This window comes from Pongo pygmaeus, chromosome 5 (genome assembly GCF_028885625.2).
Source record: "Pongo pygmaeus isolate AG05252 chromosome 5, NHGRI_mPonPyg2-v2.0_pri, whole genome shotgun sequence".
Classification (NCBI taxonomy): domain Eukaryota; kingdom Metazoa; phylum Chordata; class Mammalia; order Primates; family Hominidae; genus Pongo; species Pongo pygmaeus.
The window spans coordinates 112,163,087-112,190,832 of record NC_072378.2 but is presented as its reverse complement, the minus strand read 5'-3'; the positions used below and the strand labels follow the sequence as shown (position 1 = coordinate 112,190,832).

The window sequence follows — 27,746 nt, the reverse complement described above, 5'->3', positions numbered from 1 at the left end:
AACTCCTAGAGCAAATGACCCTTTACCTTTTGAATCACATTATCCGGTATGTTAGATGAGCAAGAAGCATTTCTGAATGCTGCTAACTCTTTAAGAAATGAAGTCAAAAGTTGCCAACTGTGGAATGAGTCTCCTTTCCTGAAAGAGGAAACAGTTTCCAAAGGCATCAAGGCACCATGTCTGCCCATGTTTTTTCTCTGTGTAAGTGGATCCAGGGTTCAAAGGAGCACTGAAGGGACTTAGAGAATGTGCTCTAAATTTAGGTACCTATTCACAGATATGAAAACTCAAGTCTCTAATAGTACAGATTCGAGGTTGAAAAACCTACTGAAAATGAAAATGAAATAAAAAGTGTGTCACCTATAAGTAAATATCATGTAGGAGTAGGGAGGAATTGGTAAGGGTGTGAGAGACCAAGGGATTTTACAGATTTTTCTCTGTAGTGACAACAGCTCTACTTGAATCCCTTGCTCGGGAAACTGGCTGCAAAAAAGGAGAGGAGAGGTTCGTCTGTGGCCATGGAACAGAACAAATTTTCTTGGGTCCTAAAAAGTTCTAACCTTTGATCTGGACTTATTATTAACTTAGCTAATCTCAAATACTAATCAAATATCTTATCAAAAATCAAATGCCCATTGCCTCTTTCAGCTTTTTAAGAAATTCATATTGCTACTTTCTATAAAAATGAAAGTTCCAGGACTTTTCAGAAAGGCGTCTAGTTTAGACTCTGAATTACATTTTGAAACATTGATGAAGCTGAGCCCACAGACGCAGGATTTGGATTTCCAGTTACAAGAAAGCAAGGAAACAATGCTTGAGGGGGTTAAGCAAACAAAGGGCCGAGTCTATTTTTCTCCAAGTTCCTAAGGATTTTTTAAGAGCAAAAGGCACCCTTCCACTTGAAATGGGCACCACAGTGGTTACAGTGGGCTGAGAGAGAAGCAGTGTTTTCACTTCCCTAGCCAAAACCAGACAAAACATAAACAGTTAATGCTGATGAGAAACAAAAATGAACCCTTGAGGGCTGGCCCTGCCGCTGAGTCTGCCTTGGCCACAGAGACCAGTGGTCATGCAGTTGTTCCCAGGGACCATTTGCATAATGTTCATGTATTTATTTGGGGGTTGGCCAGACGTCCTCCATCTCTACCAGTAGCTATGGAAATCGCTCCAATTAAGGCAAATGTCATCTGTTTGAAACAGCAGGACACCAGCTACAGGCGGATGACTCCAGATGCCCCTAGCAGATGTTGCATCCTTCAAGCGTGGGCGGGCTGCTGGGTGGAACACCTTCAAAGCAAGATGGAAGCGGGGGTTCCTGTTCTGGACTCTTAATTGACAGTGGTTCTTTAAGTAGGCTAAGAAATCAGAACAAGCAAAATAAAGGGTAAAAGGCCAAAGAAATGTAATTTTGTTGGAATGTTTTTATCCAACTGTTAGAGAAAATAAATTGTGGGTGTTGCCTTTCACTGAGAAGCACATATTGTTTTCTGACTGATTTTTTAAGTGTCTTCAAACAAATAAACACATCTATTTGCTTTCCTCCAAACACCATTAGGGTAAGAAATGCTGATACATAAAGGAACAAGAGAGCAGCGGGTCACACTTTATTGGTTGTACAGTACCAAAGCCAAAGCTAATTTAAAAGTCCTTAAAATTTTACATACACACACACACACACCCCCTTATGCCCCACACAATTCATGTGTCTATGAAGAATTATCCAAACTCGTGGAGACCATAACCCCATTTCCCTTGCCTTAATAGTGAGGAGACTTATTTATTCCACTAAACCAATATTTTTATTACTTTTTTGTCCTGTGTCCTAATTTTTATTATCTTTAAAAAAAAGGAAGAAGAAGAAAGAGAGAGGGTTCCATGGGATAAAATCCTTTTATGGTGGGTCCTGTGTTTTGCTGCAGTACTTGACTGGGACTTTCATCAACTCAGCCAGTCTCAGCAACCTTATTTCCAATATTTAAAGTACACATGAAAGAAACTAAAATTCTGTGGAGATTATGTAGTTTAGAACTGGTTCCTTCCCTTTAAAACTGGACAAGTTCTAGTGCAGAAAAAAAGGGGAAACTTTTAAATGACTGCATAGACAGTGATGGAAATAAAAGGGGATTCTCCTATAAATCCAAAATTGCAGCTAGAATTTGATTATTTTATTTCCGGCTTTGGGATTCATGTTTTGGACTAGTACTTGAAATATATATATATAGGACCTGGGAAATGGTCCCACCAACAAGTGGCATTTTCTTTTGGGGCCTGCTGGCCTAACCTTTCCTGCAAGGTAAATGTGTACAGGCTTAAATAAAGAAAATGAGTGCACCCATTAGAACTTTAATGGGACCAACATAGAGGTAATCTGATAAAAAGTTAAGACAGTCTCTTCGGTGATGTATGGAATTGACTTCTAATATTTGCTTCCAATTTTAGTTTTGCAGAATCCTGCTATAGGAAAAATGGAGCTGTTCGGTGCATTTGTAATGAAAATTATGCTGGACCTAACTGTGAAAGGTAAGCCAATAAAATTCTCTATTTTCTGTGTAGGTCAAAGGAAGCTTTCTGTTTCTCACACTCAACAGCTCTGCCATACTCCCGTTCAGTGAGTCCTGAAGGAGATGCTTACGAGTGGTTGAGGGACTGCATTTCAAAACCCCTTAGGGAAGCTTTTCCCAAATCCCATCCCCCAGATACAGCAAATAACAATATGCTTCCTAGGGCTTCAGGCCAGGGCCACCTCTCAGGATAAGCACACAGGGAAAAAGGAAATTGAGGATGTGTATTTTGAAAAGATTCTCTAGATGGTTTTGGTAGTACTCTTTTCTCTCTCCATCATTGAGAAATAGTACTAAAATTAGTGTTCCCCAAAAAAAGAGTGAGATTTCCTCAGTAAATAAAATGTGAGTCACCTTTTGTCAATAGAGCAATAAATTAGAAAAAACAACCCACAAAACTATTATTTCGCCCATTCTTTGTACCAGCTTTATACCATACTAAAAAGTAAACAAATTCCACAGGAGTTTGGGTTTTCTGAATCTCTGGCTGGTATTTACATATGACACTCTTTTCTTTTTTTCCTTTTTTCTTTCAATTATATTTTAAATCCTGGGATACATGTGCAGAACATGCAGGGTTGTTACATAGGTATACATGTGCCATGGCAGCTTGCTGTACCCATCAACCCGTCATCCACATTAGGTATTTGTCCTAATGCTCTCCCTCCCCTTGCCCCCCACCCCCTGACAGGCCCTGGTGTATGATGTTCCCCTCCCTGTGCCCATGTGTTCTCATTGTTCAACTCCCACTTATGAGTGAGAACATGTGGTGTTTGGTTTTCTGTTCCTGTGTTAGTTTGTTAAGAATGATGGTTTCCAGCTTCATCCATGTCCCTGCGAAGGACATAAACTCATCCTTTTTTATGACTGCATAGTATTCCATGGTGTATATATGCCACATTTTCTTTATCCAGTCTATCGTTGATGGGTATTTGGGTTGGTTCCAAGTCTTTGCTATTGTGAATAGTGCTGCAATAAACATACGTGTGCATGTGTCTTTATAATAGAATGATTTATAATCTTTTGGGTATATACCCAGTAATGGGATTGCTGGGTCAAATGGTAATTCTGGTTCTAGATCCTTGAGGAATCGCCACAGTGTCTTCCACAATGGTTGAATTAATTTACACTCCCACCAACAGTGTAAAAGCATTCCTATTTCTCCACATCCTCTCCAGCATCTGTTGTTACCTGACTTTTTAATGATTGCCATTCTAACTGGTGTGAGATGGTATCTCATTGTGGTTTTGATTTGCATTTCTCTAATGACCAGTGATGATGAGCTTTTTTTCATATGTTTGTTGGCCACATAAATGTCTTCTTTTGAAAAGCACATGACACTCTTTTCTCTCTTTTTCTAAACTGCTCTGGGCTTTGCTCATGTAAGAAAGGCCTTCTCCACAGAGCACGAGAGGCTTTCCACTGAATGACTCCTGGTAAGATATTTCCCATTCCCTCCACCTGCCAGCTGCTCGCAGTGTTGTAAGATAAAATGGCTTTTGCTAAAACAGTCTCTCAGACAGGTTTTCTTGTTTTTAACAGAAATGCCATTAGCATTGGCCTCACCATTGTGTTTAGGCAGCTAAATGATATTTAGTGCCCTAGAGACAGGGAAGGAAGAGCCAAGCGGAACTAGTCAAGCACCCAGTCACTCACCTGCAGGCCCTCAACAGCACAGACAGGCTCACAAAGTCAACCTGGGGCTTAAAATGTAAACTTTAAATTATAAGCAATCTCACTTCCAAAGAAAACACCCTCTATCTCTCAAAAAGTGGGTCTGAAACTCAAAAAAAAAAAAAAAAAGCCACAGTATCTGTGATACAGAGAAAAATCTTTGCACTTGGAAGGTATTGTTAATATGATTATTAAATATGCAAAATGTGGATAATTATTTCACTAAAGGGTTGTGGATTTTTAAAATTTATTTATTTATTGCCATAAGAGGGAAAGTGAGCTTAGGGTCCACATGAATTTCATCTATTAGGAGGGACTGACAGAGATGATCGATTACATTGGGTTGATTAAAATTTGTGACACACTTACCCTGTATTTCCTTACTTGGAGACACAGGAATAGGAGGCACCTGATTTACTCATTTTCTGGCTCACTGGAGGTCTGCGGCGGTTGTTAATCAGCCAGGATGGAGTTTTTTTCTCCTCAGTGTCTGAGGTTAAATTCAATTTAGTTTGATAATGACTAAGCAGTATTGCTAATGGGTGTTTGATGGCCCCCACGGGGAGAGTTAATGGCCTTAGATAGAACCCTGCTGACCAAATGCAAAGCTCCCAGAAGTGAAATCACCTGGACCCTAAGGGCACAGTCCTGTAAAATCACACAGGGTTGCAGAGAAGGGTTCTGTCATCCCAAACCCTCAGCAGGACAGCACGCCCACCTCTGACAAGGAATTACAGATGATAAATGCCTCAGCCCACATAGGATGCTCATGAGCTCTGCCATTACCCAGTAAGGCTGGGTCAGATCTGCTGCTGGAGTGGAAGGCTCCAGACAAGAGCACTAGTTTGGGAAGTGAAAGTAGAGTGTTGAAAAGAAGAGATTTGAGCGTCAGCCTGGCTGAGTGTGAATCTCAGCTCCACCACTTTGTGACCCACCCGGGCAAGTTCTTTGACCTCTCCAAGTGCCAATTTCCACTTGTACAGAATGGAGAAAATAAAGTTACCCATCTCATAAAACTGTTATCAGATAATACTGCAAAGTTTTTAGTGTGGGACCTGGCACTGACTAAATGCTCAATAAGAATTAACAGGTGACAGTATGAGTCATGGTGGTCATTGTCCAACTTCTGCCACTGCCGAATGTGTTCCTGGGACACGTTGGCTCATTTCCCTGAGTCTCAGTTTCCTTAGCTAGAAATTATGGCTCTGAGCTAAATAGTGCCACTGATTAGTGATCACTTACGTCCTTGTTGCTTTACATTCTTCATCTGTCATCTTCACAGCCACCTTAGAGAAGGTTGTATTTTGTCATCTTGCAGATGAGGAAACTGAGCCAGAAGAGCTATGTCTTCCAAATTGTGGTGGTCTTTGCTGCTTTTGATTTGTTTGACCCTGGGAATAAGAGGAGGGTTTCTGCTAGAACAGCCAAGCTCTTAAGTTGCCTGAGTTAACCTTAGCCTAATCTGTGTTTTCAATGTATTTGTGAACTTGAACCTCTCCAAAAGAGCTTTTCTAAATATGCAGCTGATTTGTGTGGATATCTGTTTTAAACAAAGGTAATAATTAGTCCAAACCAAGAACATGCTAGGTCTTTTTGCACTTTAGAGATCATTGAGTCAAGTGGTGGTTTTAAAATCTGTGTCCAACTGTCTCCAGGAACACTTTGGATTCCTGAGCCCTCCCCAACTCCCCTTCACCACCCACTGAAAAAGAATATCCAGGGCTGAGGCCCAGGACCTGTATTTTGACTTCCCGTTGGATTCTCATGCACCAGGACTCTCACTGCTTTGTGAACTACCGCTCTACCTTGACCTTCAATACCACACTCTCATACTAGAGAAGTATTTCTCAAACCATGACCTAAGGACCTTGGTTGTCCTCAGAAATGAAGGTTCGGGAGTTCTCAGTGAATATTTTCCTGATTTTATGTTTAATTTTAATAATAACTTTAAGGAAAACATTCATTGAAACATGTTCTGGACTTTCTGCTGTGTCACGTTATAATAAGAGAAGATCTCCCTCAGTGCTGGGAGAAAATAACAGAGGTGACAGTCTGTCAATGACACATTACAAACAATTGGAGGTCAAGTGGCATGACATCAAGGCAAACTGTAAAACTAAAGATTCCAAAATGAAAATTGGTGAGAGACATGAGTCATCACGTGGCACATGGCTGGATTTGTATGCTGAACGCACGCAGTCTCTACCACATCATTTTGCAAGTGGGCATTTGGTTATAAGACAACATCAGTTATTGAATTAATGTGAATCTGAAATTGATTAGTTTCGTAGTTTTATTTATGTTGTATTTGAAAATTTATTTTGGTTTTCAAGACATGTAAAAACCATAGACATAAGGAGTTTCTACCTAGCTTCATGTTTGAAATATTTAAAGATAATTTAAGCTAACACTGGAAGGGGTATTATATGAAAATGCTTTTCCTTTTAAAAGGATCCATGTTATGTGCAAATTCATGAAACATTGGTCTAAAACATAAAACATCTTTTACTTACTCTACCTCTTACACTACTGTAAAAAAACAGCTCAAACACGCCCACCTGCCTTGTCTTAACAATTAGGTCCATGAATATTGGCCTGCTCTGGGCCCTACCCATCTTTCCTCCCTAAAGACCTTCTCCCACCTCACACTTTAAGCTCCCCATGTTGGACATGCTACTCCCCAAATCCACCAGATCAGCTGGCAAGCTTTCCACATTGTATTGTATTTAGACCATGATCATGATGATAAAAATAATAACATTTATTAAGTACTTACTGGGTGGTATGTCAGGCACTGTTGTAAAAACTTTACAGACAATGATTTAAGCCTCAGAAGAGCCCCAAAAATCCTATGGGATACCACTTTCATCCTTATTTACAGGGGAAGAAATGCGACATAATTTAAGTCACCTGCTCAAAATCACACAATGGCTTCTTTATCTGTCTGTGAAACTATGAGCTGCTTGACAGACACAGCATCGTATCCCTTATCCCTCCTCTGTCTATTCTTCCCCCAGCACAGTATCTGGCATGTTGAAGGCCTCAGTTGTTTTTATTTAAGTAAAAATATTTTTTCTCAATAAGAAATAGCAACAGCACTTTTCATGTTCCTTTAAAAAAGGTACTATGTAGTGACAGGTGTCAGTCATTCCTTGCCCTGTTTTACCCCCAACCTCCCACCCTATTCCAGGAAAATGGAAAGGGTGACCCAGAGTTGACTGAGTCTGGCTGAATAGAGATTGCAAATGGAAGTTGTCTTCTGATGCAAACAATTGTAAAATGCACAAGCCTTGTAGAGTTTTGCAATTCTCATTCTCATTTCAGTAGGAACAACTAAGAACATTTTGAAGATGAGGTGCTCCCTTGGGCAGCATATATACTAAAATTGGAACAACCCAGAGAAGATTAGCATGGCCTCTGTGCAATGATGACTTGCAGAATCCTGAAGCAGCCTACATTTTTTATCCCGCATGTTCTCCCACATATGAGGGAGCTAAAAAAAATTGAGCTCATAGAAGTAGAGAGAATAATTCTGATTATTAGAGGCTGGGAAAGGCGGCAGGCGGTAAGTGATGGGGGGAAGGATGGGGAAATGCTGGTTAACGGACACAAACTTACAGCTAGATGGGAGAAATAATTTGTAGCTTTCTACAGCATTCTAGGGTGAATATAGTTAAAAATTTAGTTTCTGTTTTCAAAAAGCTAGAAAAGAGGATTCTGAATGTTCACAATACACAGAAATGATAAATGTTCTAGGTGATGAGATATTAATTACCTTGATTTGGTCATTATACATGGTATACATGTATGGGAATATCACTCTGTATCCCATAAATATGTATCATTACCTGTCAAGTAAAAAATAAAAGGGAAAAAAATCCTTGCTCAGGACCCACCAGCTTCACCTGCCCCCAAATATATAATATATAGCAGTGTGTGTAGTGTGTGTGTGTGTGTGTGTGTGTACTTAGTTCATTTAAAAAGTAAGATGAGGAACCTGAGACTCTGAGCCATGAAGTGACTTAATCTAACATCACACATTTGGGTTAGCAATAAATCCAAAACTAAAACCCAGGACCCTCAACGTTCAATACCATTTTCAGTCATATGATCTCAATGCCTCACTATTCCACACTGCCTCCCATAGCAGCTTTAAGAGTATACTTTCATGCATTAAATTTGGTGGTGGAGTGAGAAACATGCTAAGACTACATGAGAAACATGCTAAGACTACATATGAATCTTGTTGCTTAAGGATCAGAAGAAAAGAATGGGGCAAATTAAAGCAAACCCAAAGTGACTTAAACCGCTAACAGAAAAGGCAGAACACAGTATCATCAGAGATGAAGATGGTAATCATAATGATTTCAATGATGGCCTTGATAATGGAAAAGAAAAATAAGGAAGAAGAACAAGAGAAAGCTAACATTTATTGAAGATCACTGTGATGCAGGGGTTTAGTCTAATTCTCTCTGAAGACATCAAGTTTTTCACATGTAGACCCTGTTATTTGCATAGAGTTCTTATGATTCCATACTCTCTAGCTTGCCCAACTCCTGAATTCTTGCCCTGTGACCCTGGATAGGTTACATACGTTTTCCTAGCCTTATTTCTCAGTCTTTCATAAAGAAGTGGAGAGCATTTACATGACACCTACTTTGCAACAAGTTCTTTTTTTTAGGCCATTTTATTTAATCCCAAGGACAGCTACAGAGTGACATCCCTCCCAGAAAGGTTTCTGAGCCACCTAGCCCAGGAGTTTGGGCACTCTTGATAAAGACTTTCAGTGCCAGCTGTATAGCCCCGGTAGGAGAAGCAGAAGAGAAAGAGAAAGGGCGGGCAGAGCAGGGGGAGCTTCAAGCATTCCTGAAACAGTTTTTGGTCAAAATAATCTTTTTTTCTAAACATCATATCTTTTGTTTTTCCATTTTGCCCAAATAATATAATCACCAACCAAAATGACAAAGTTCATGTGCCACAATCTTTCATTTGAGCCATAAACTTAACAGTTCTATTTTCCTTGGATGGATCAAGTCATTAATAGACTAGAAATGAGATTATGGAAGAAAAAATAGGACCAGGCTACTGGGCACCAGCGCTCTAATGCTGACTCTAAACTCAAATACTGGTGCTTTTGTGTCTTTGTTGTTAGTTCTTTGAGGGCAGGCTTGGGCACTTTTATAATCATTAATTTATTAATTAGTTCATTCTTTAATGCTAGACTGCTGGAGTGGAAAGAACATTAAGCCTGGAGTCCCACAGAGGTTTGAGCTATGCAGCAATGAACAAGTCATTTAGCTTCTCTGCCTTCTAGCTTTCTTATCTATAAAAGTAGGGGTTTGACAGGGACTATCATAAGTAAACTTTTGTATGCTCATTTTGTTAAATCCATAGGGTCCAGAGTTTTGACTATAACTTCAGAGTTTCCTCTAAACCTACCACCAGAAGATGTTCTTGAGACTCAGAGTAACTCAAAGTAGGTTTCCACTGTGATTGAGATTCCAACTTACAGAATAGAAAATTTGAGTTTTCTCTTGTAAAAGACCAGGGGACCTCCTATGGAGAGCAAATGCAGTGGAATTAAATGAAAAGAAAGTTACCGGCATCTGACCTCTATGAGCTTGGGCAAGCCCCTTCACTCCCAGACCTTAAGATTCCCAGCCACACATTGAGCTGGTAGATCTGAGTCTCATTTCAGTCGGCCCAAGAGCCTAATATTCTCTGTTTGGTGAACTGCAGCAAAGGCCAGAAATTCAATCCAGCCACACGTTCCATAGAGGAATAATTTATGCTGGCTTAGGGACCTGCAGGCCTATAAATCTGAGGTGCAAAGACATGAGAAAGTGTGAATAACAACACTCATTGAATATTTCCTCTTGGGGTGTCTCTTTGTGGGTTGTGTAGAATTTACATTCATCCCCATCTTTTTCATAGACCAGATTTCTAGAGTTCATATTCTGTGTCATTATGTTTAATTTATTTCCTGTTCTTTCAGAGCGTGGGCTGTGTGTTTTTCTTCATCCTGTCTCCTTCTATGTCTTACATAAAATGGACATGAATTGTCCTTGTGTTGGATGAATCCACTCATTCATTTACAGCAGCAGCAGTGTGGTCCAGGGTGAAGCAAAAGAAAGAACTCCAGGGTCAGAACATTTGGACCTTGCACTGTGACTTTCCAGCTATGTGACCCTGGAAAACTGAAGTAGCCTCCCAGAATGCCAGGCCTGTGTGGCCTCCCTCCCAGGGTGTCTGTGGTAACTAAATAAACTCACATAGATGAAGCTATGAGGTTCGATGCAGGTAAAGAGTTTAAAGACTGACCATATACTATCACTACAACTACATCAAGAAACTGAGACGTGGGAACAGAGGCTGAAGGAACATACACAAAATGTTGACAGCGACTTTTTTTACTTTTTTAGGGTCCTGGGATTACAGATGTGATTTTTGTTAATTTATCTGTTTTTCAAATGTTCTGAATCATGATTCCCTTACTTTAAAGGGAATCCTTTAAAAAAAAATGTAGTGTTTTATTATTACTGGCCAGGGCTTGTTGATTTCCTTGGAAAGCTCTCCCTGCCTTTCCACTCCCAAGGCCAACACCCCAGCCCAGGCCCTCTACACCCCACCCCATCCCTCTGCTCCAGCCTGAAGTCCATCTTGCATGCTGAAGCCAGCACCAGCTTCCTTCACTACCACTTCCATCACGCGCAAAACCCTTTACTGGCTCTCTTTCTTTTTCCCTCTCAGGCATCAGAACTAACTTCTCTACCCTACCTTCAATCCCATTATGGTGTGACCACATGTTCTTTCCAGCTACTCTCAAAGTGTATGCAGCTCCAGTTGGCCCATCTTCCACACTAGTTTAGAGTCCACAGCAAAAGAGAGTGCACAATCAGCCAACAAGCATGTAGTTTGACCTGTACAGTACTCTTACAAGGTTTGAATCAACTTTTAAAAGTTGCAATTTCACATAAACATGCAAATTTCCACTTTTTTCTCCAAAAATAAAATATGGCAATATAAGTTCTTCATCCTCTCAAGGCTCTAGGCTGGCAACAATCAACTTGAGCCTAGTAACAGCTGTTCCCTTAGATGGGGCCTACAGGCCCACCATTCACAGCAGGGCCTCCTGCTGCCCTGCAGGGCACCTTTGGGAAAAGTAGGGAAAGGCATTTCTTCCTCTGGGCAGAGACAGCCTCACCTAGAGTGCACAGCTTGGCAAGGCAAGCAAAGGCTGGATGGATTTCAGTCTCCATTCTCCAACTCAGCTGGGCTATCTCATCAAAGGCCCAGCCAGCCTGACCATAGGCACTGGCTCTGCCCACACAATAAATGCAGGTAGGCACCTGGCCTCTGTAGGTGCACATATCTAAAACATCCAGAAGAATGGCAGTCTGGGCTCCAACTCCATTGATTCGTGGTACTCTCAGCTCTGCCATCTGCTTTGACTCCAGGCTGGCTTTGCTCAGTTACAAGTTGCTGCCAGGAGCTAAGCATACTACCTGCTGCCTCTTCCTTCACCTGAAGATGGAGAGAATGCCACCCCATGACCCTCAAACAAGAGCCCAAGCTACCCTCCTGAGTCAATCCCTTTCGGCCAGGAGAATACCAGGCACTGACTGGCTCAAGCTTAGTTACTTAAACAATTCATTGTAACTAGACCAATCAATGTTTCTCAATAGAGGTTCTGTTAACGTTGTGGCTAGGACATTTCCCAGCTGTACGCTACAGATACATCTCATTGGAGTACCTTTGGCATATCTGGTCCCACCCATCATATATCATTTGTGTACACCAGTTCCCTGGCTGGATATACCAGTTCAATCCTATAGCTGGAAGCCTGGCTGAACTGAATGGCCTACAGATGAAGTGAACCAAATGATCTATAACGTAATGGGGAGGGGTGGTTCCTTAAAAACGAATTCTGGTCCTATGAAGAAGATGAGAGAGTGCAAATGAATTCTGGGAGGGCAATCAACAAATATCCACTACATCTTTCTTCTTTGTAGGAAAGAAGATTAAAAGGAAGAAGAACTATGATGCTAAATATTTAAATGTGTGATATTCCTCTTCAGATGTGCTCCCGGTTACTATGGAAACCCCTTACTCATTGGAAGCACCTGTAAGAAATGTGACTGCAGTGGAAATTCAGATCCCAACCTGATCTTTGAAGATTGTGATGAAGTCACCGGCCAGTGTAGGAATTGCTTACGCAACACCACCGGATTCAAGTGTGAACGTTGCGCTCCTGGGTACTATGGGGACGCCAGGATAGCCAAGAACTGTGCAGGTGCAGTATCATAAATACTAAGCCAGCTGCCTGGCCAGCATGACCTTCTGCCAATACTGAATTTAGATGAAGAATTTCTTTTGGGGAAGTATTGTGAGTGCCCCCTTGTCACTTTTCCAGGGCAATGTACATTCTCAGGAATATGCATCCCAAACCCACCAGGGATAGAAATTTTTATCAAGGCTACTAATATAATTTTGCTCATGGGTAGAATAAACTAGGAGACACTAACACAAATGAACTTTTGTCTTAGCATCTTATATCCTTCCAGTTTTAATCAAAGTAATAAATCAGACTTCTATGGATTACCTGCCATTAACCAGGAGACTGAATGAAATCTTGCATGGTTCAGGCCAGGCATGGTGACTCACTCCTGTAATCTTTACCAGCAATTTGGGAGGCTGAGGCAGGTGGATGGCTTAAGGCCAGGAGTTTGAGACCAGCCTGGCCAACATGGCAAAACCTTGTCTCTACTAAAACTACAAAAATTAGCTGGGCATGGTGGTAGGTGGCTATAGTCCCACCTAGCATCCCTTGAACCCAGGAGGTGGAGGCAGAGGTTGCCGTGAGCCAAGATTGTGCCACTGCACTCCAGCCTGTGTGACAGAGGGATTGTTCCCTGAAAGAGAGAAAGAAAGAAAGAAAGAAAGAAAGAAAGAAAGAAAGAAAGAAAGAAAGAAAGAAAGAAAGAAAGAAAAAAGAAAGAAAGAAAGAAAGGAATCTTGCATGGTTCAAATCAGTTTTCTTATTCAGAGGGCTATATCTCTCAGTTATGTTTGGTAAAATCAAGATTTTCATGAAATAGATTAGCAAGTCAAGGGTACCATTTAATCACCACCACCCTCCAATTTCCTCAAATTATAAGAGCAAATATTTCAAAGATAGCATGGAAAACTTTCTGGTTAGGCTTCAGTTAGACTGAAATGCACAAATCTTATTCATCCATTTGCCACATAGAGGGAAGCTCTTCAAAAGTGAAGTGAGATTGCTTTCCTCTAAGAGTACAGGAAGGCTGAGATTGAGTATGTCTTACTCTTATGTGACTTTGAGGCAAAGGAGGGAGAGCAGGAGATATTGTACTCCTGTGGCATGCCTCTATAAGAAATCCTCTCACTGAAACAGATTTCCACTTGAAAAGATTCAAGGAGTAAGGAGTTTTAAATCAAAAAATGCAACATACATGTTCTGCAGAAGTCACAGTAAAAGTAAACATGTCTACAAAAAAGCAATGTGCACAGAGGCATAACACTGAGAATGACAGCAGAAAGGAAGGAGCGCTGTGTCTAGTCAGGCTAAAGAGAGAGAAGGCGGACATCAGAAATAATGTTGGCAAAATCAAAGCCTAAAAGGTTGACATCCTGATTCTCAAAACATTTACTAAATTTGTGTTTAAACTACAAAGATGCAGGTCACTCTTGGAAGAGAAACTAATTTTAGAAGCAATAAAGCATGATCTTGCTGAAAGGTTTAATAAATCTGCATTTTGTGGAACATTAAACAGATGAAATGTAATAAATAGATCTCCCCATGAGCCTGGTTTTTATGATTATTCTGTAAAGACAGTTAAGAAGTGGGGGGAAATGCACAATTCTATTCCAGTTAATTGCTAGCATAGATGGTAAGAGAATTCCTCTTTAAATATTACAAATTAGTTCCCACACAGAAACTCGTGGAAATTGAACAGTCTGATGAGATTGAGTTTTTGTTTTTGCTTTTTCCAAAAGGCATTACAGAAAATCATCAGTAGATGAATAATGGGCTCCCAGGTCTTCTAAATTCATGTTAAAATGTTCCTGATTCCTTGCAGCACATTATTCTTATTGCACTCATAGCTGTCATTTGGAGGTTTGGAGTCTGTCTTGCCAAGGGTCAAGCACAGTGGGAGCCAAGAATTGCTCCTGGGCCTCCTCACTCACTCCTTGCTGAACTGCTCCTCCCTCACACCTGGCAATGATCAACCCCCGAGTTAAATTAAACTGGAGTATCAGTCTGCAAGGAAGGGATGGCTTTCAATTTCCAGTTGAATGATGAGCTTGTGGTCATTTAGTATCTTGTGAAACTTACCAGGACATTTTTGGACTAAAGCAATTGCACTGTTATGTCAGAATCCCAAAGAGTTGGGAGAGAAATCCTAGAAAACTTAGATTCAATTTTGCCCAGGGTCACCTTTGAAAATCTCATTGGGCTGGAGCTTAATCGGATAAAGGGCATAATCTCTGTATCGTAGATTCTACACAGTCTTAAGGAAGAATGTAATTAATCCCTATTGACGAATTATACACTGATAGCTAGTGTTTCTAGAAACCAGGAAAATATTGCCATATTTTAAGCATTAAGAAGTGCATTTCTCGTCTCTTGTTTTTGTTTCCCACAGTGTGCAACTGCAGGGGAGGCCCATGTGACAGTGTAACCGGAGAATGTTTGGAAGAAGGTTTTGAACCCCCTACAGGCATGGACTGCCCAACCATAAGTAAAAATAACAGTACATGATTGACTAACCCCACTTTCTCTAATGTGCTGCAGGTGTGGGATTAAGAAAAGCTACGCAATATCACTCTCTAGAAACTGCTGAGTCCCACCCCTGGACTTAACCCTTTCTGCACCTCAGAAAATGGAGCCTGCACCAAGTACTTGGTGGTCCACTTGATTCCCTAGGGCAAATGGGTGATTTACATTTGCATAGCTCTATTTTATCCAGTCTTTACATGCAGAATCTTGCCTAATGGCTAAAGGCAAAGTCAGAAACACAACTCCCAATGACAGAGCTCTTTTCAGCTCCTTTTTCTATATCGTCTCTTCAGGTCCCTGAAAATACGATGTACAAACAATTTACAACACCTGGGGAAACTGAGCTACCAAAAGATTTAAGTGGCTTCTCCCAAGTTACCTCAAATCTGAAGTGGGAGCAGAAGTAAATATTCAGGCTTTACAAAATGGAGCTGCCTTTTATCTTTCCTGGTTTTCTCTGGCTCTCATGTTAATTAAATCATGAGGTGTTACACTAGGAACAAAACTTTTGGTTTAAAAACTATTTTAATAGTAGGCATCCCCTCCCCCAAACAGAAGTATCTTGGTCTCTCAGTCCCTCGGAGCAGAAGAGATTAACCTTACCACTGGATTACATCTTAGAAGATGGCATAGGATGTGAGGCACAAGTAATGCCAAGTTTACACCCTGATTGAACAGGTGGCCCCCTAGACAAGGCCAATTTAAGATCAAGATGCCTGCCTGGTCCTAAGCATCTCCCCCACCAAGCCTGAAGTACTGGCTGGGACTCATTCCCTTGAGAGAGCTTATAAGTAAAACCATGTTAAACTTCAAATAACAAATTAACATATTAACAACCATTAACACGCCAGTCTCCCTTTATCACATCTCTAGAAGAGAGCACCAACTGAGGGAAAGAGATCGGGAACAGGCACGTTGCAAAAGGTGATCAAGGCAGTTCTGAAACACAGTGTACCATCCTTGTGAGTGTGTCACAGGAGGGCCCTGGGTTCTGGAGGTGATGACAGTAGTCAGAGGAACTCAAATGTGAAAAGTGAGAAGTGATGAGGAACTGGGACCTGCCTCCCCATGTGCCCACGTTCAGCCTGAACTTTGGTACCCTCATCAGATGTCAGGAAGCAACTCTCGCAGCGATAACCTCAGACCTCCCGGTTCTGAAGTGTTCATCCTGCCAGGAAGTGGGGCTGTGAGGAGGAGTTGTGCCCTCCCTGGGGTGGGGAGAAGGCTGGTGCTAGCCCCTGAATACTGACTGAGAAAAGCTAATAGGAGAGGAGGAGCATCTAGCCAATAGCCATCTTCACTAGCTAACGCCAAGCAAGATACTAAAGCCTGACAAGAATAGAATTACAGCCCTTCATGAGACAAAAATAAAAATGGTATTAACCAAGGAAATAGAGATTTATGTTCTGCTAAAACGGCCTGCCTTTAGCACGCTTTTGACTTGTGATTCTGAAGAAATGTTTCACCTCCAGGCTGTGATAAGTGCGTCTGGGACCTGACTGATGACCTGCGGTTAGCAGCGCTCTCCATTGAGGAAGGCAAATCCGGGGTGCTGAGCGTATCCTCTGGGGCAGCCGCTCATAGGCACGTGAATGAAATCAACGCCACCATCTACCTCCTCAAAGTACGCAGGAGTGTTCTACTTTCCACTCTGTTTTCATCCTGGCTTCGCAGGCCCGCAGCTAGCAATTCCTTCTACCCCTTTTTGTATCTGAGTCTCATACCTATATTACAGGTTGTTAGACCTGTAGGTCTAACATACAAAACATAAGTAATTTCATAGGAAATTATGAAAAGTTGATTGTAACTATGAGCTTGGGCCAAAACAAGAACTGCTGTCTACAAAAGAGGTTACATGGGAAATGAAATGACTAAAAGACTAGTATCTATGCACAAAACTACTGAGGAAAGAGAAACACTTATTTCCTTGGCGCAGCCATACATTACTTGTTTAAGTTATTACCACAAAAGGTACCTCAAGGCTACCATTTCCTTAGCCTTAATTTGCAAGGTTTTGAGTTTGTGTAGAAGCATCCTTCTTTTTCTCTGTCTCTCCTCACCCCACCACCCACCCACCTTTCCTTCTTATTTACACACATTCTTTCTCATTTTCTCTTACTCACACAGTCAAACGCAGACATTCACACACACCTTGTTTCTCCTCATAGATCTACTGGTTAATACCTAGTAAACAAGTTAAAAGCAGCCAACAGATTAAAAACAAAAAACAAAAACAGTAATACAGTTGGCCCTCCATATCCACAGGTTCCACATCCTCAGATTCAACCAATCACAGATAGAAAATATTTTTTAAAAAACAATAAAAAATAATGCAACAATAAAAAAAGAAAAATACAGTGTAACAACTATTTACATAGCACTGACATTGTGTTAGCATTATAAGTAGTATTATAAGTAATCTAGAGATGATTTAAAGTATTCTGGAGGATGTGCATACATTATCTGCAAATACTAGGCCATTTTGTATCAGGAACTGGAGCAACCCCACGGGGTCCTGGGACCAATCTCCCACAACTACCAAGGGATGACTATATAAAGGTCCTTATATAGCTAAGATTTACAAGTTTTCTTTCCCACTAAATCATGGGCTTCTATCACAACCAAAGGATATTTTTAAAACAATAATCATTAGCTGAGGGAAAATGGAATTAATACAAGCACATTGTTTTGCTTTGTTAGTCAATTTAGGAAAATGATTAAGAGCATGGACTTTGAAACGAGGTTGCTTGTGTTCAAATCCCAGCTCTGACACCCACTAGCTCTGTGACCGTAAGTAAGTTATTTAACCTCTATAATTCCTCAGTTTCCTCATATAGAATTGAGAATAATTATTGCATCTATCTCATGGGCTGTTGAGAGAAATCAGTGAATTGATATATGTACAGAAGTTAGAACAGTACCTGGCATACTAAGTACTCATTGCTTTTTGGAGGTGCAAATGATATCCATAGCAGTTGGCCAAATATGTAAAGTGTAAACAAAAACAAAAATTGTACTGTAGCCTGGATAGAATCTTGGTGTGAATTTTATTCTAAACTTTGAAATTGTTCTTGTCCAAAATTACCTATTGGAACACATGAAGACACTACCCCCCAGGGGAGTCACCCAGATCCAGGCCTCCTGAAACCACTCAGATTCTCTTTCCTCAAAGGCACAACTTCAAGACAGGAATCATTACGGCAGACAGGAAGTCAGTGTCAAGATTGAAGGGCTCACTCCCAAGTAATCTCAGTAAAGCCACATTTAGACTCAACTCCTCGAAAATGAAAAAGGAGAAAGCAAGGGGTCTGAAATAAAGAGACTTGCATTAAAATGAAGAAAGTTAATTCCTCTACTCCATTTACATCAATCCTGTTGGGTTGGTCAGTTCTTCCAGACCTAACAAAATTAAAATTCTAAAGCTCAGACACCCAGGGCCACCACCAGCCTATATTGTACCTTTGTACAAATTAGAAAAAGGAGCCCTTTCCCCACGGTCAACCCAGCCCCTGACCAGCATCCCTGGTCTAGTGAGTGGAGCTTGCAGAATTTTAGCCCCTAAGGGCCTCAGTCCCCTCTGCAGACCCCACCCTTCACACCAGGCTGCAGCAGCCTGTGGACCCCACTATTTTGAGAAAAGAACCTCACGCTCTACTCTGAGTCCTCTTACACTGAAAGAGTTTTACGTACATTTTTTAAAAGCTGGTGTGCACATTGACTAATTATTTTCAAAACACATTTTTCTGCAGACAAAATTGTCAGAAAGAGAAAACCAATACGCCCTAAGAAAGATACAAATCAACAATGCTGAGAACACGATGAAAAGCCTTCTGTCTGACGTAGAGGAATTAGTTGAAAAGGTATGTATGTGTGTATTCAGTTTCTGGGACAGCCTTCAAAGAAAGGATTTAGCTGATGTGAGGCAAGCTGGTCACAACAACTGAGGCTTAACACAGTCCAGAAAAAATGCAGTGACCCACGTGCTTTAAAATAAATCAAGACCAGACCTGTGGAGAAAGTTAACATACTCAGTCTCTACCGTCTTTTCCCGTTTTGATTGGTTTTCTTGAAAAGCTATGTTTGTGGAGAATTTTCTATGTATTTGCGGCGGGTTGATACGGTTGATTTGTTTAATTAGGATGGTCATTCAGGTGTTTGCCAAGGCAAACACCTTGGCATCTTATGACTAAGAGCTACAGAGCATCCAGAATTAAAATTTATTAAAAATATTGAGAAAAATATAACTTGTAAAAGCTGTCAGGAATTAACAGGAAAAACATTAAAACATGAGCAGAGTCAGTGTAAAAGGCTATTCAATGCACTCCACAACAGCCTAATGGAAAAACATCCATCCATGTGCGATACTAATTTTACAAACTAAGTCACAAGGCACCATATTTAGCATATTAGAATGTTTAACACAGTTTTGTTTTGTTTTTTTTCTAACGATATTCCACCAGTACTGGCCAGAGGACTTCAGAATTGCTGCTTTCAGAAACTGGTACTTGACATTATAAACAATTCTCATGTTCAACCAAAATTTAAAAAAAAATAAAATAACAATAGTATTCTCTTTTGGCCTTGTACCCCAAACCCTTTAAGAGACTATGCTTTTAAAAATGTAAATTACTCTAATTGTACCCTTGGAAGATTCATCTACTTTGAAATGCACATGAAAATTGTGTCCCTAGTTCCCCGGCAATGGCACATATTAATCTAACCACTAGTCCTTGAAGAGCAGTGAAATCTCTTAAATAGTAAAGGAAATACCAAGAAATAAATCTTTGTGGAAACTCATTGTTACTTCATGTTGGTATAAGATATGGTTGAAACTTGCTAAAAGTATCTTAATTCTTTTTTCTTTTTTTTTTTTTGAGATGGAGTCTCGCTTTGTTGCCCAGGCTGGAGTGCTGTGGTGGGATCTTGGCTCACTGCAGCCTCTGCCTCCTGGGTTCCAGTGATTCTCCTGCCTCAGCCTCCTGGGTAGCTGGGATTACAGGCACACACCACCAAGCCTGGCTAATTTTTGTATTTTTAGTAAAGACAGGATTTCACCATGTTAGCCAGGCTGGTCTCAAACTCTTGACCTCAGGTGATCAGCTCACCTCAGCCTCCCAAAGTGCTAGGATTACAGGCATGAACCACCACGCCCTGCCTTAATTCTTTCTTGAGGAAAGAATTTTCAAGAAAACATCTGAGGAAATGTTTTCACCAAGATGAGCTCCTCCCACAGCCCAGGCAGAGTTCCTGATCCTTTTGTTGTACAATTTCCCCACTTCTAATGTAAGCTAAATGCAGGCTTTCGTGGAGAGGAAATAATGTACGCTTGGAAGTTAACATCACAGTAGAAAAGGCTCCCGGACAAGAAGGGCAGACCACCAACACAGGAGGTTGATGATAAAGCTACTAGGAACTTTCACCCGGCTGTTTCCATCTATTTTTATTGAATATAATGTTCTGACCACAGTCCTGATGGTGCAAAAACCTGCTGAAACATTTCAAAACAAATGCCCAGGCCTGGTCTTAATGACTTTTTAAGCATTCTTCAAGCCCTTGTTCTAGAAAAGTCCATGATTGATTCTTAGATTTAAGAAAAGCTGTGTCTTAGAAAGGCTTCTATCAAGAAAGTAACTAATATTTGGCTTTAAATTGAGTAAAGGATTTCATTGTGTATACCCAGAGTGATAAAAATCAGTAATATTGCCCCTTGAACTTGATAAGTAATACCACTTTTTGCAAATTACCTGCCACATGGATTTCATGTGACCCAAATCTAACAAGTTACATCCACCTAGCTACGGGTTTTGTCTGAACTTCCCTTTCTAAATTCTCCAGCCTTTTACTGGGAAGCCCTACAGCCCTTTCCCACCACTTATGTCTGGGATTCCCCTAAAGGATGCCCATCTATCTGTGTTCATAAATACCCAGTGCTCAAAAGATGCTCACCTTTGCTGCTGCTGATCTTGTCTGCAATGAAAATTCCAAAGATCATGCCAAGATTCTACTTTTCCATGTTCCCAGAGCCACTGTGCTCAAGGTCAGAGTGTCACTGGGCTACAAGCAGAGGTGAGATGTGGCCCTCTCCCAATCTCATTGCTGCCCCTCACCATCTGGATCTTGAAGGTCCACTGCAGAGCCCAGAGTTACAAAGCACAGTCTCCAAGGGCGGCTCAGGAGGTACTGCGCCATCTCCTCCACTTCTACTCCTTGAACCACAGCAGAAGTTACCTGAATGACAACTCATGCAGAGAGACCCATAGGACTAAAAGGAAAATAGGCTATCTCCAAGCATCAAAAGCATCTGAACCTCATCTCTGGTCCTGCCAAAAAGGCAGGAGAAAATTAAGTACAGTTGGCCCTCTGTATTCATAGATTCAATCATGGCTTTAAAATATTTGGAAAAATTCCACAAAGTTCCAAAACACAAAATTCAAATTTACCATATGCTGAGTATTACTTTGAATCCATATGAATGAAGTGATGTATAGGCATTGCATTAGATATTAGAGGTAATTTAGATATAACATATATGGGGGGATGTGCATAGGTTATGGTATTGCAAATACTACACCGTTCTATGTAAGAAACTTGAACAACCATGAATTTTAATATCTGTGGGGTCCTGGAACCAATCTCCCACAGATGCTGAGGGACAACTGTTTACATTTCTATTCCGGAAGCATTATTGAACATCTGTATATAATAGTTATTTATTTATTTATTTATTTATTTTCAGACGGAGTCTCGCTCTGTCATCTAGGCTGGAGTGCAGTGGCGCAATCTCGGCTCACTGCAACCTCTGCCTCCTGAGTTCAAGCAATTTTCCTGCCTCAGCCTCCTGAGTAGCTGGGATTACAGGCATGTGCCACCACGTCCGGCTACTTTTTGTATTTTTAGTAGAGATGGGGTTTCACCATGTTGGTCAGGTTGGTCTCAAATTCCTGACCTCGTGATCCGCCCACCTCGGCCTCCCAAAGTGCTGGAATTACAGGCGTGAGCCACCGCGCCCGGCCTGTATATAACAGTTATTGTGCTAGGTGCTAGGTATCCTGAAATATAATAAGGCCCTGCTTTCAAGATGCTTCAGTCTATCAGGGAAACAGATATGTAAAAACATAATTATGATACAGCATTTAATAAGAGAAACATGGTACAGGCTAAAGGGTAACTCTAAGGAAGAAATAGTGAACTATTTTGGCAGGGATACACTAGGAAAGGCCCCTCAGAGAAGGTGAGCATTGGCCTGTGTATTGAGAATGAGTAGGAGTTTATCAAATACTCCCAAGCAAGGGATAAGTACTATGAGAACAGATAGATGTGAAGCAACGTGCTATGTTCTTGGGACTGGAACTGTGGCCTTGTGGAAGATTCATTGTAAGGCAGAGAGAGCAGGAGATAATGCTGAAGAAGCTGTCAGAGGCCCAATTGTGAAGAACCTTCCCAAACACGCTCATGAACATGGGGACTTCAGCCTGTGGACTCTGGAAGTCATTCAGGTATTTACCCAGAACGATGAGCTGATCAGATTTGCACTTTAGAAATGTCCCTCTGCAGTGTGGATGACAGACTAGCCAGTGAAGACTGACAACAGGGGCACTGCTTAGGAGACCACCACAGTGGTCTAGACAAGAGAGCAGTGGGTTGCTGTCTTGCCTTCATTTGAAAAGAATTTGCAGAGAACAAGGATGAACTGAGACTGTGGTCATGGAAAAGAGGAAGAGAGGCCAGAGTGGCAGGTGGAATGAAACAGACTTGGTGATCAGTTGGAGGTGAGAAATAGCAAAGAGACAAGCTCCATCCTGAGACATGGATGACTAAGACTACGAACACGAATGGATTACTGTGGACATTTTAAAAGTGAAATACCTGTGAAGGCACAGAGGGCAGATAGAGATGTGAATCTGCAACTCAGAGGGTAATCAGGGCCGGAAAGGAATTTAGAGGTCATTAATGTTTAGGAGGTAGGCAGAAGTAGATATTACTGTACAAATTCCGAAGTAGCACACCAATATTCCTACTATTGGTTTGTCCAGGACTGTTGCTGTTTATGCTTGTGTCCCAGAGTAATTACTAAAAGTTCTCCCTTTCATGTGCAAAAATGCCCCAGGTTGAACCATAAAATACATGATCACCCTAGATATTGGTTATCATCCTCACGTAATCTACCTTTTATGTACTATATTACCAAGACATCCTTGCCACTTTTATGTCAAATATGTACAAGGAGAATTTTCTGTTGAGATGAGCAAATGACTATTACATTTGTAATGTAAACCACCAACTAGTTTACAGTTGCAAGGTAATTTTTGAATTTCAGCTTTTCTTAAACCGAGGCACACCTGTTTTCCCATGCGCCTATATCATTATTTTCCTTCCACAGGCAAAGTTACAGAAAAAAATAAACATTCAAATAAGCCATCACTATAGGTTCGATTCAGTAATCTTAAAATGTAAAGGAATAGATGTTCCTCTTTGCCACTGATCCAGTCATATATACAGTACATCAATAGCTATATATCTCTATCTACCTGTATCTTAGCGCCCTCTGGCGTTTATCAAAAAGAAGAGGTTTTCTTATAGGCATGACATTTTTCAGCTGTGTCTCATCACTTCAATTGAAGTTTCCATATCAAAAAATAATAAGTTTAATGACACAGGAATAACAATAGAGTTTTACTCTGAAGTATCAAGCCAAAGTAAAAACTAGGGGTGTTATGCTTTGCAAATATAACACACTGGATCAAAGATCAACTCGTTAAAAATTCTAAAATTTTAAATGTTTGTGTCCATATTTTTAAAAGCAGGGAGGAGTAATATTAAGATTTATTATAGTTTCTGCATATTTAATTTTAAAATTACCACAAATACTCTTTTTCTGGAAAGCACTGGAACAAGCCAAGAAGAAGACTGGAATTGCAGGAAGGAATATAATGACTTAGAAGACAGTGTCCATTCAGAGAGCCCATAGTTTATGAAGGGACTGATGACCACATTGCTGCTGCACAGTGGGCTCCGTGACTACGGGAGCCTTGCTCTGTAGGGAGGGGATTACCCATCTCCAATAAAAAGCCTCTGGGCATGTGTTATAATACCATTTCTGCATTCTCTTCCTTGACCATCTGAGAGGGCCACTTGCTTGGGTTATTCCTGGAGAGAGTAAAAACGTTCCTGGTAAAATCATGGCATAATCCTCTGGGTAGAATACTGGATGAAAGGAGAGAAGTTTAAAACAACCACTTCCCTATCCTCAGGAAACTCTGTATAATGGGTCTACCAGCGCTCTGTGTGGCAGATCACCCCACAGCTCCCTCAGGTATTGTAGCAGTTTTTAAACAGCTGAGCCAAAAAAGCACCAGACAAGGCTAGTGGGCATTTGACCAAATGCCAGACTAAAGAACTCTTCTTCCTCTTAAATATAAGCCATAGATCAGTCTTTCAAATCCCAAAAGTAAGTACGTGTCGCCCATGCTGTGCATACAGGGTGGTGTTCTGGCCTTGAATCATTTCTGTGCTCTTAGATCACATTCTGTCCTTAACCACGCACACAAAAACACACACATACACACAGACGCCCACACAAACCGTTTCTTCAGAGGCCACATTTGAGTTGGGCATTATTTTTGACAAATACTGTGTGACATCTCTGAAACAGAATCTCCCAAGTTGAGAGAATGGAATTAGATTTTCGGAGAAGAGCTCCATTCACGCTGAGCCAAATCTGCTTGAGCAGTTATTTGTACACAAGTGCCATCAATGTTGATGGGAATTTGGAATGAAGCACTGAAAACAGCATTTTAGCCCAGTGAGAATAATCCTTGAAATCTCTGTGGTAATTCAATTTCAGCAGTGGTTGGACCACCCAGGAGCCACTGGAAGCGTGGTGCATTTCAAGGTCTGCTTATTTTTTCAACAATTTTCTCTTTGAAACTTTAAGCTCTTCAGTCAGCACAATGTCAAAATGATCAGCAGACATGGGCAATTTTCTAGTCCAGCAACTTGAGATACAGTAAAAATTCGAAGAATAAATTACATATGAAAGGCAGTTGGTTGGGACTGAACTGTGACTGATGATATAGGAATAACACCAGATTTTATAGCATTCTGTCATTCTAAAACTGGCCATCAAGTGAAGTAACTTAGGAATGGAAAACCAAACATTGTATGTCCTAACTGATATGTGGGAGCTGAGCTATGAGGACGCAGAGGCATAAGAATGATACAATGGACTTTGGGGACTTGCGGGGAAGAGTGGAGTGGGGAGGGATACAAAACTACAAATATGGTGCAGTGTATACTGCTCGGGTGATGGGTGCACCAAAGTCTCACACATCACCACTAAAGAACTTACTCATGTAACCAAATACCACGTATACCCCAATAACTTATGGAAAAATTTAAAAAAATTTAAAAATAAAACTGGCCGTCACATTAGCTTTCATGCATTATTTTTGGGATGATTTTATATGTTATAGAACTTTCACATGCCAGGAAGATTTATGTTTAGGAAATACATTATGCCCACCCACCCCTATCTGTGCTTATACAACATTCTTTTCTCATACATTTAATCTAGCCTTTATATGGATTATTTGTAGGAAAATCAAGCCTCCAGAAAAGGGCAACTTGTTCAGAAGGAAAGCATGGACACCATTAACCACGCAAGTCAGCTGGTAGAGCAAGCCCATGATATGAGGGATAAAATCCAAGGTAAATATATTCTCTCCTGGTTCAGTTTAATATCAAGGAAACACTTATGTTATTAACATCAGTAGGCATAATGGCTACTGTTAAGTGTTTGCTGTGTGCCAGGAACTTGTTGGCACAGTATTATAGGTTTAAACTTGTATAAGGTCTTCATTTCAAGTTTGTTTATCTGGAATTTCTGAGCACTAATCCCTACTTACTATCTGTTGATGTTGAAGAATCAATGTATAAAATCATTCCCCTTTTAGGTATTTCACAGAATACCCTTCTGACAGAGGAGATTGCACGCTATGGTGTCTCTAAAATGCAAGAGTTGAGTAGGAGTCACAGATTTTTCTCAGTTATTTGCAGAGAAAACATTGCCTTTAGAATGCCAGTAAACTGTCAGTTGACCCAAGTCATCACAAGCTGTTTCTATGATGGGCTTTCCCAAAGGCCAGTCGGGCAACATGCTTGGGCCCCAACCCAGAAGAAAAGGAAGGAGCGGGGCTGTGGGAGATTTCTTTGTCCTAAAGCATTGTGAATGATTGTATCTTCCCTCTTGGAGGTTTGCTTAATTTGTGCTCTCACTTCCAATAAATGCAGGATAATCTTGAAGACTATTTTAATAGTGCGCTAATAGTTGGCCTTCAATTTACCAGCAGAAAACAGCAGATTTCATTTGTTATAGGATAAAGAAGATTTCCTTGGGTGAGAGTTTGCTAAGATCCAGTATCTGCATTTCCATAGTTTTTATTGTACTATATATTAAGGGCTGGATGGCAACACCAAGTGCATCCCAGGGCACAGTGGCAATAAAGGGACCCACAGTGGAAGATTCATGTCTTTATACTGGGGCATATTGCATGCAAAGGGATATATAAAAGCAAGATTAATCATTTGTCATGTTTCCTTTGATGCCTATAATAAACAATAAAAGCAAATGACATGCAGTCCACACACTCCTCACTCCCATCCTCTCTCACGGCTCATATTTTTGCATTTCCTGACAAAATATTCTTTCCCTACAGCATTTTAGAATTACTATTGATTTGTTCAAAAAGTAACATTGAATCTAGACGATAACATGACCTTATCCAACTAAGAAACAAATGCCTCTTTAGGCAGCAAATGCCAGGACCCTAGTAAGCCATTCTGAGAAAATAATTCACCTTTGCTATTGTAACGCATGTTTTGATTCAAAAGTCTTTCATTTGCAAAGGATCTGAACCCTCTTATTTGATCCTTTAAGCATGGGAAAAGATGAAAGAATGTAAAGGAAATGTAAATGGGAAACAATAACTTCTAACAGTTTTTAAATTTTTAAAATAATGTGTGAATAGTCTCCAAAACCCAAAGGCAAAAATACTATTGTCTGTAGTTCCCTTTTCTAATCTATACTACAAGTAGCTAAACTAAAACAGGCCAAAATTATAAATATAAGACTTGCACCAAAATGCAAAGAATTCAGCATCACAAGTGCTAGAGCTGAGGAAAAAAATATTCACATTTAGTTTATTTCACAGGTTAATATTTTAGACTTTACTTGAGGAGGGGACGTTTAATCCCTTTATATAATTCTGGAATGCTATACGACACCAATTATATGTCATTCCTTATTCCCAACCATCTCTAAAATAACCGCTGGTGACCTTCAAGCTATTATCCACATAAAATACAACCCCTTATCCTGGTATGATTTATGTGACACCAATGTTTGTTTACCCATCTTGTCTGGTCAACCATATACATCATAGTAAACCACAGACATGCAATTTCATTTATGCCAGCAAGATAAAATGCTTCCTCTTGAAGCTGCGGTAGAACAAGGTGACAATTACATACCTTCCTTCTCATCATATGTAGTAGGAATGAGGGATTCAAAGAAGTATTTCAGTCTGCTAATATTTAGACAGGTCACCTAATCCCTTTGAGCCTCAGTGGTCCCTCCAGTTCTAAAATTCTCCACCTGACTTATGAAAGTGGGGTGAAAATGACCTAGAGTAGTCACACTCTAGAAGGCAAAC

General features: G+C 40.6%; 1 protein-coding gene and 1 non-coding gene across 10 annotated transcripts in view; both read left to right on the top strand.

Annotated features, from left to right (window-relative positions):
- The window catches only part of LAMA4 (laminin subunit alpha 4), a 151,523-nt gene that overhangs the window by 56,475 nt on the left and 67,302 nt on the right, over nucleotides 1-27,746 (top strand). For 3 of the 9 annotated variants that reach the window (XM_054493497.2, XM_063666504.1, XM_054493498.2), the window contains exons 5-10: nucleotides 2,440-2,520; nucleotides 12,314-12,528; nucleotides 14,903-14,998; nucleotides 16,509-16,660; nucleotides 18,786-18,896; nucleotides 25,632-25,743. In XM_054493497.2, the coding sequence (XP_054349472.2) occupies nucleotides 2,440-2,520; nucleotides 12,314-12,528; nucleotides 14,903-14,998; nucleotides 16,509-16,660; nucleotides 18,786-18,896; nucleotides 25,632-25,743 (767 nt within the window). Of the gene's footprint in view, nucleotides 1-2,439; nucleotides 2,521-12,313; nucleotides 12,529-14,902; nucleotides 15,011-16,502; nucleotides 16,661-18,785; nucleotides 18,897-25,631; nucleotides 25,744-27,746 lie in introns of all 9 variants that reach the window. The other 6 variants (XM_063666503.1, XM_063666502.1, XM_063666501.1 and 3 more) reach the window with 3 other exon arrangements.
- LOC129039688 (U6 spliceosomal RNA) lies at nucleotides 7,591-7,697 on the top strand. The gene has a single exon (XR_008503407.1). It is a non-coding gene; the product is annotated as a U6 spliceosomal RNA (small nuclear RNA).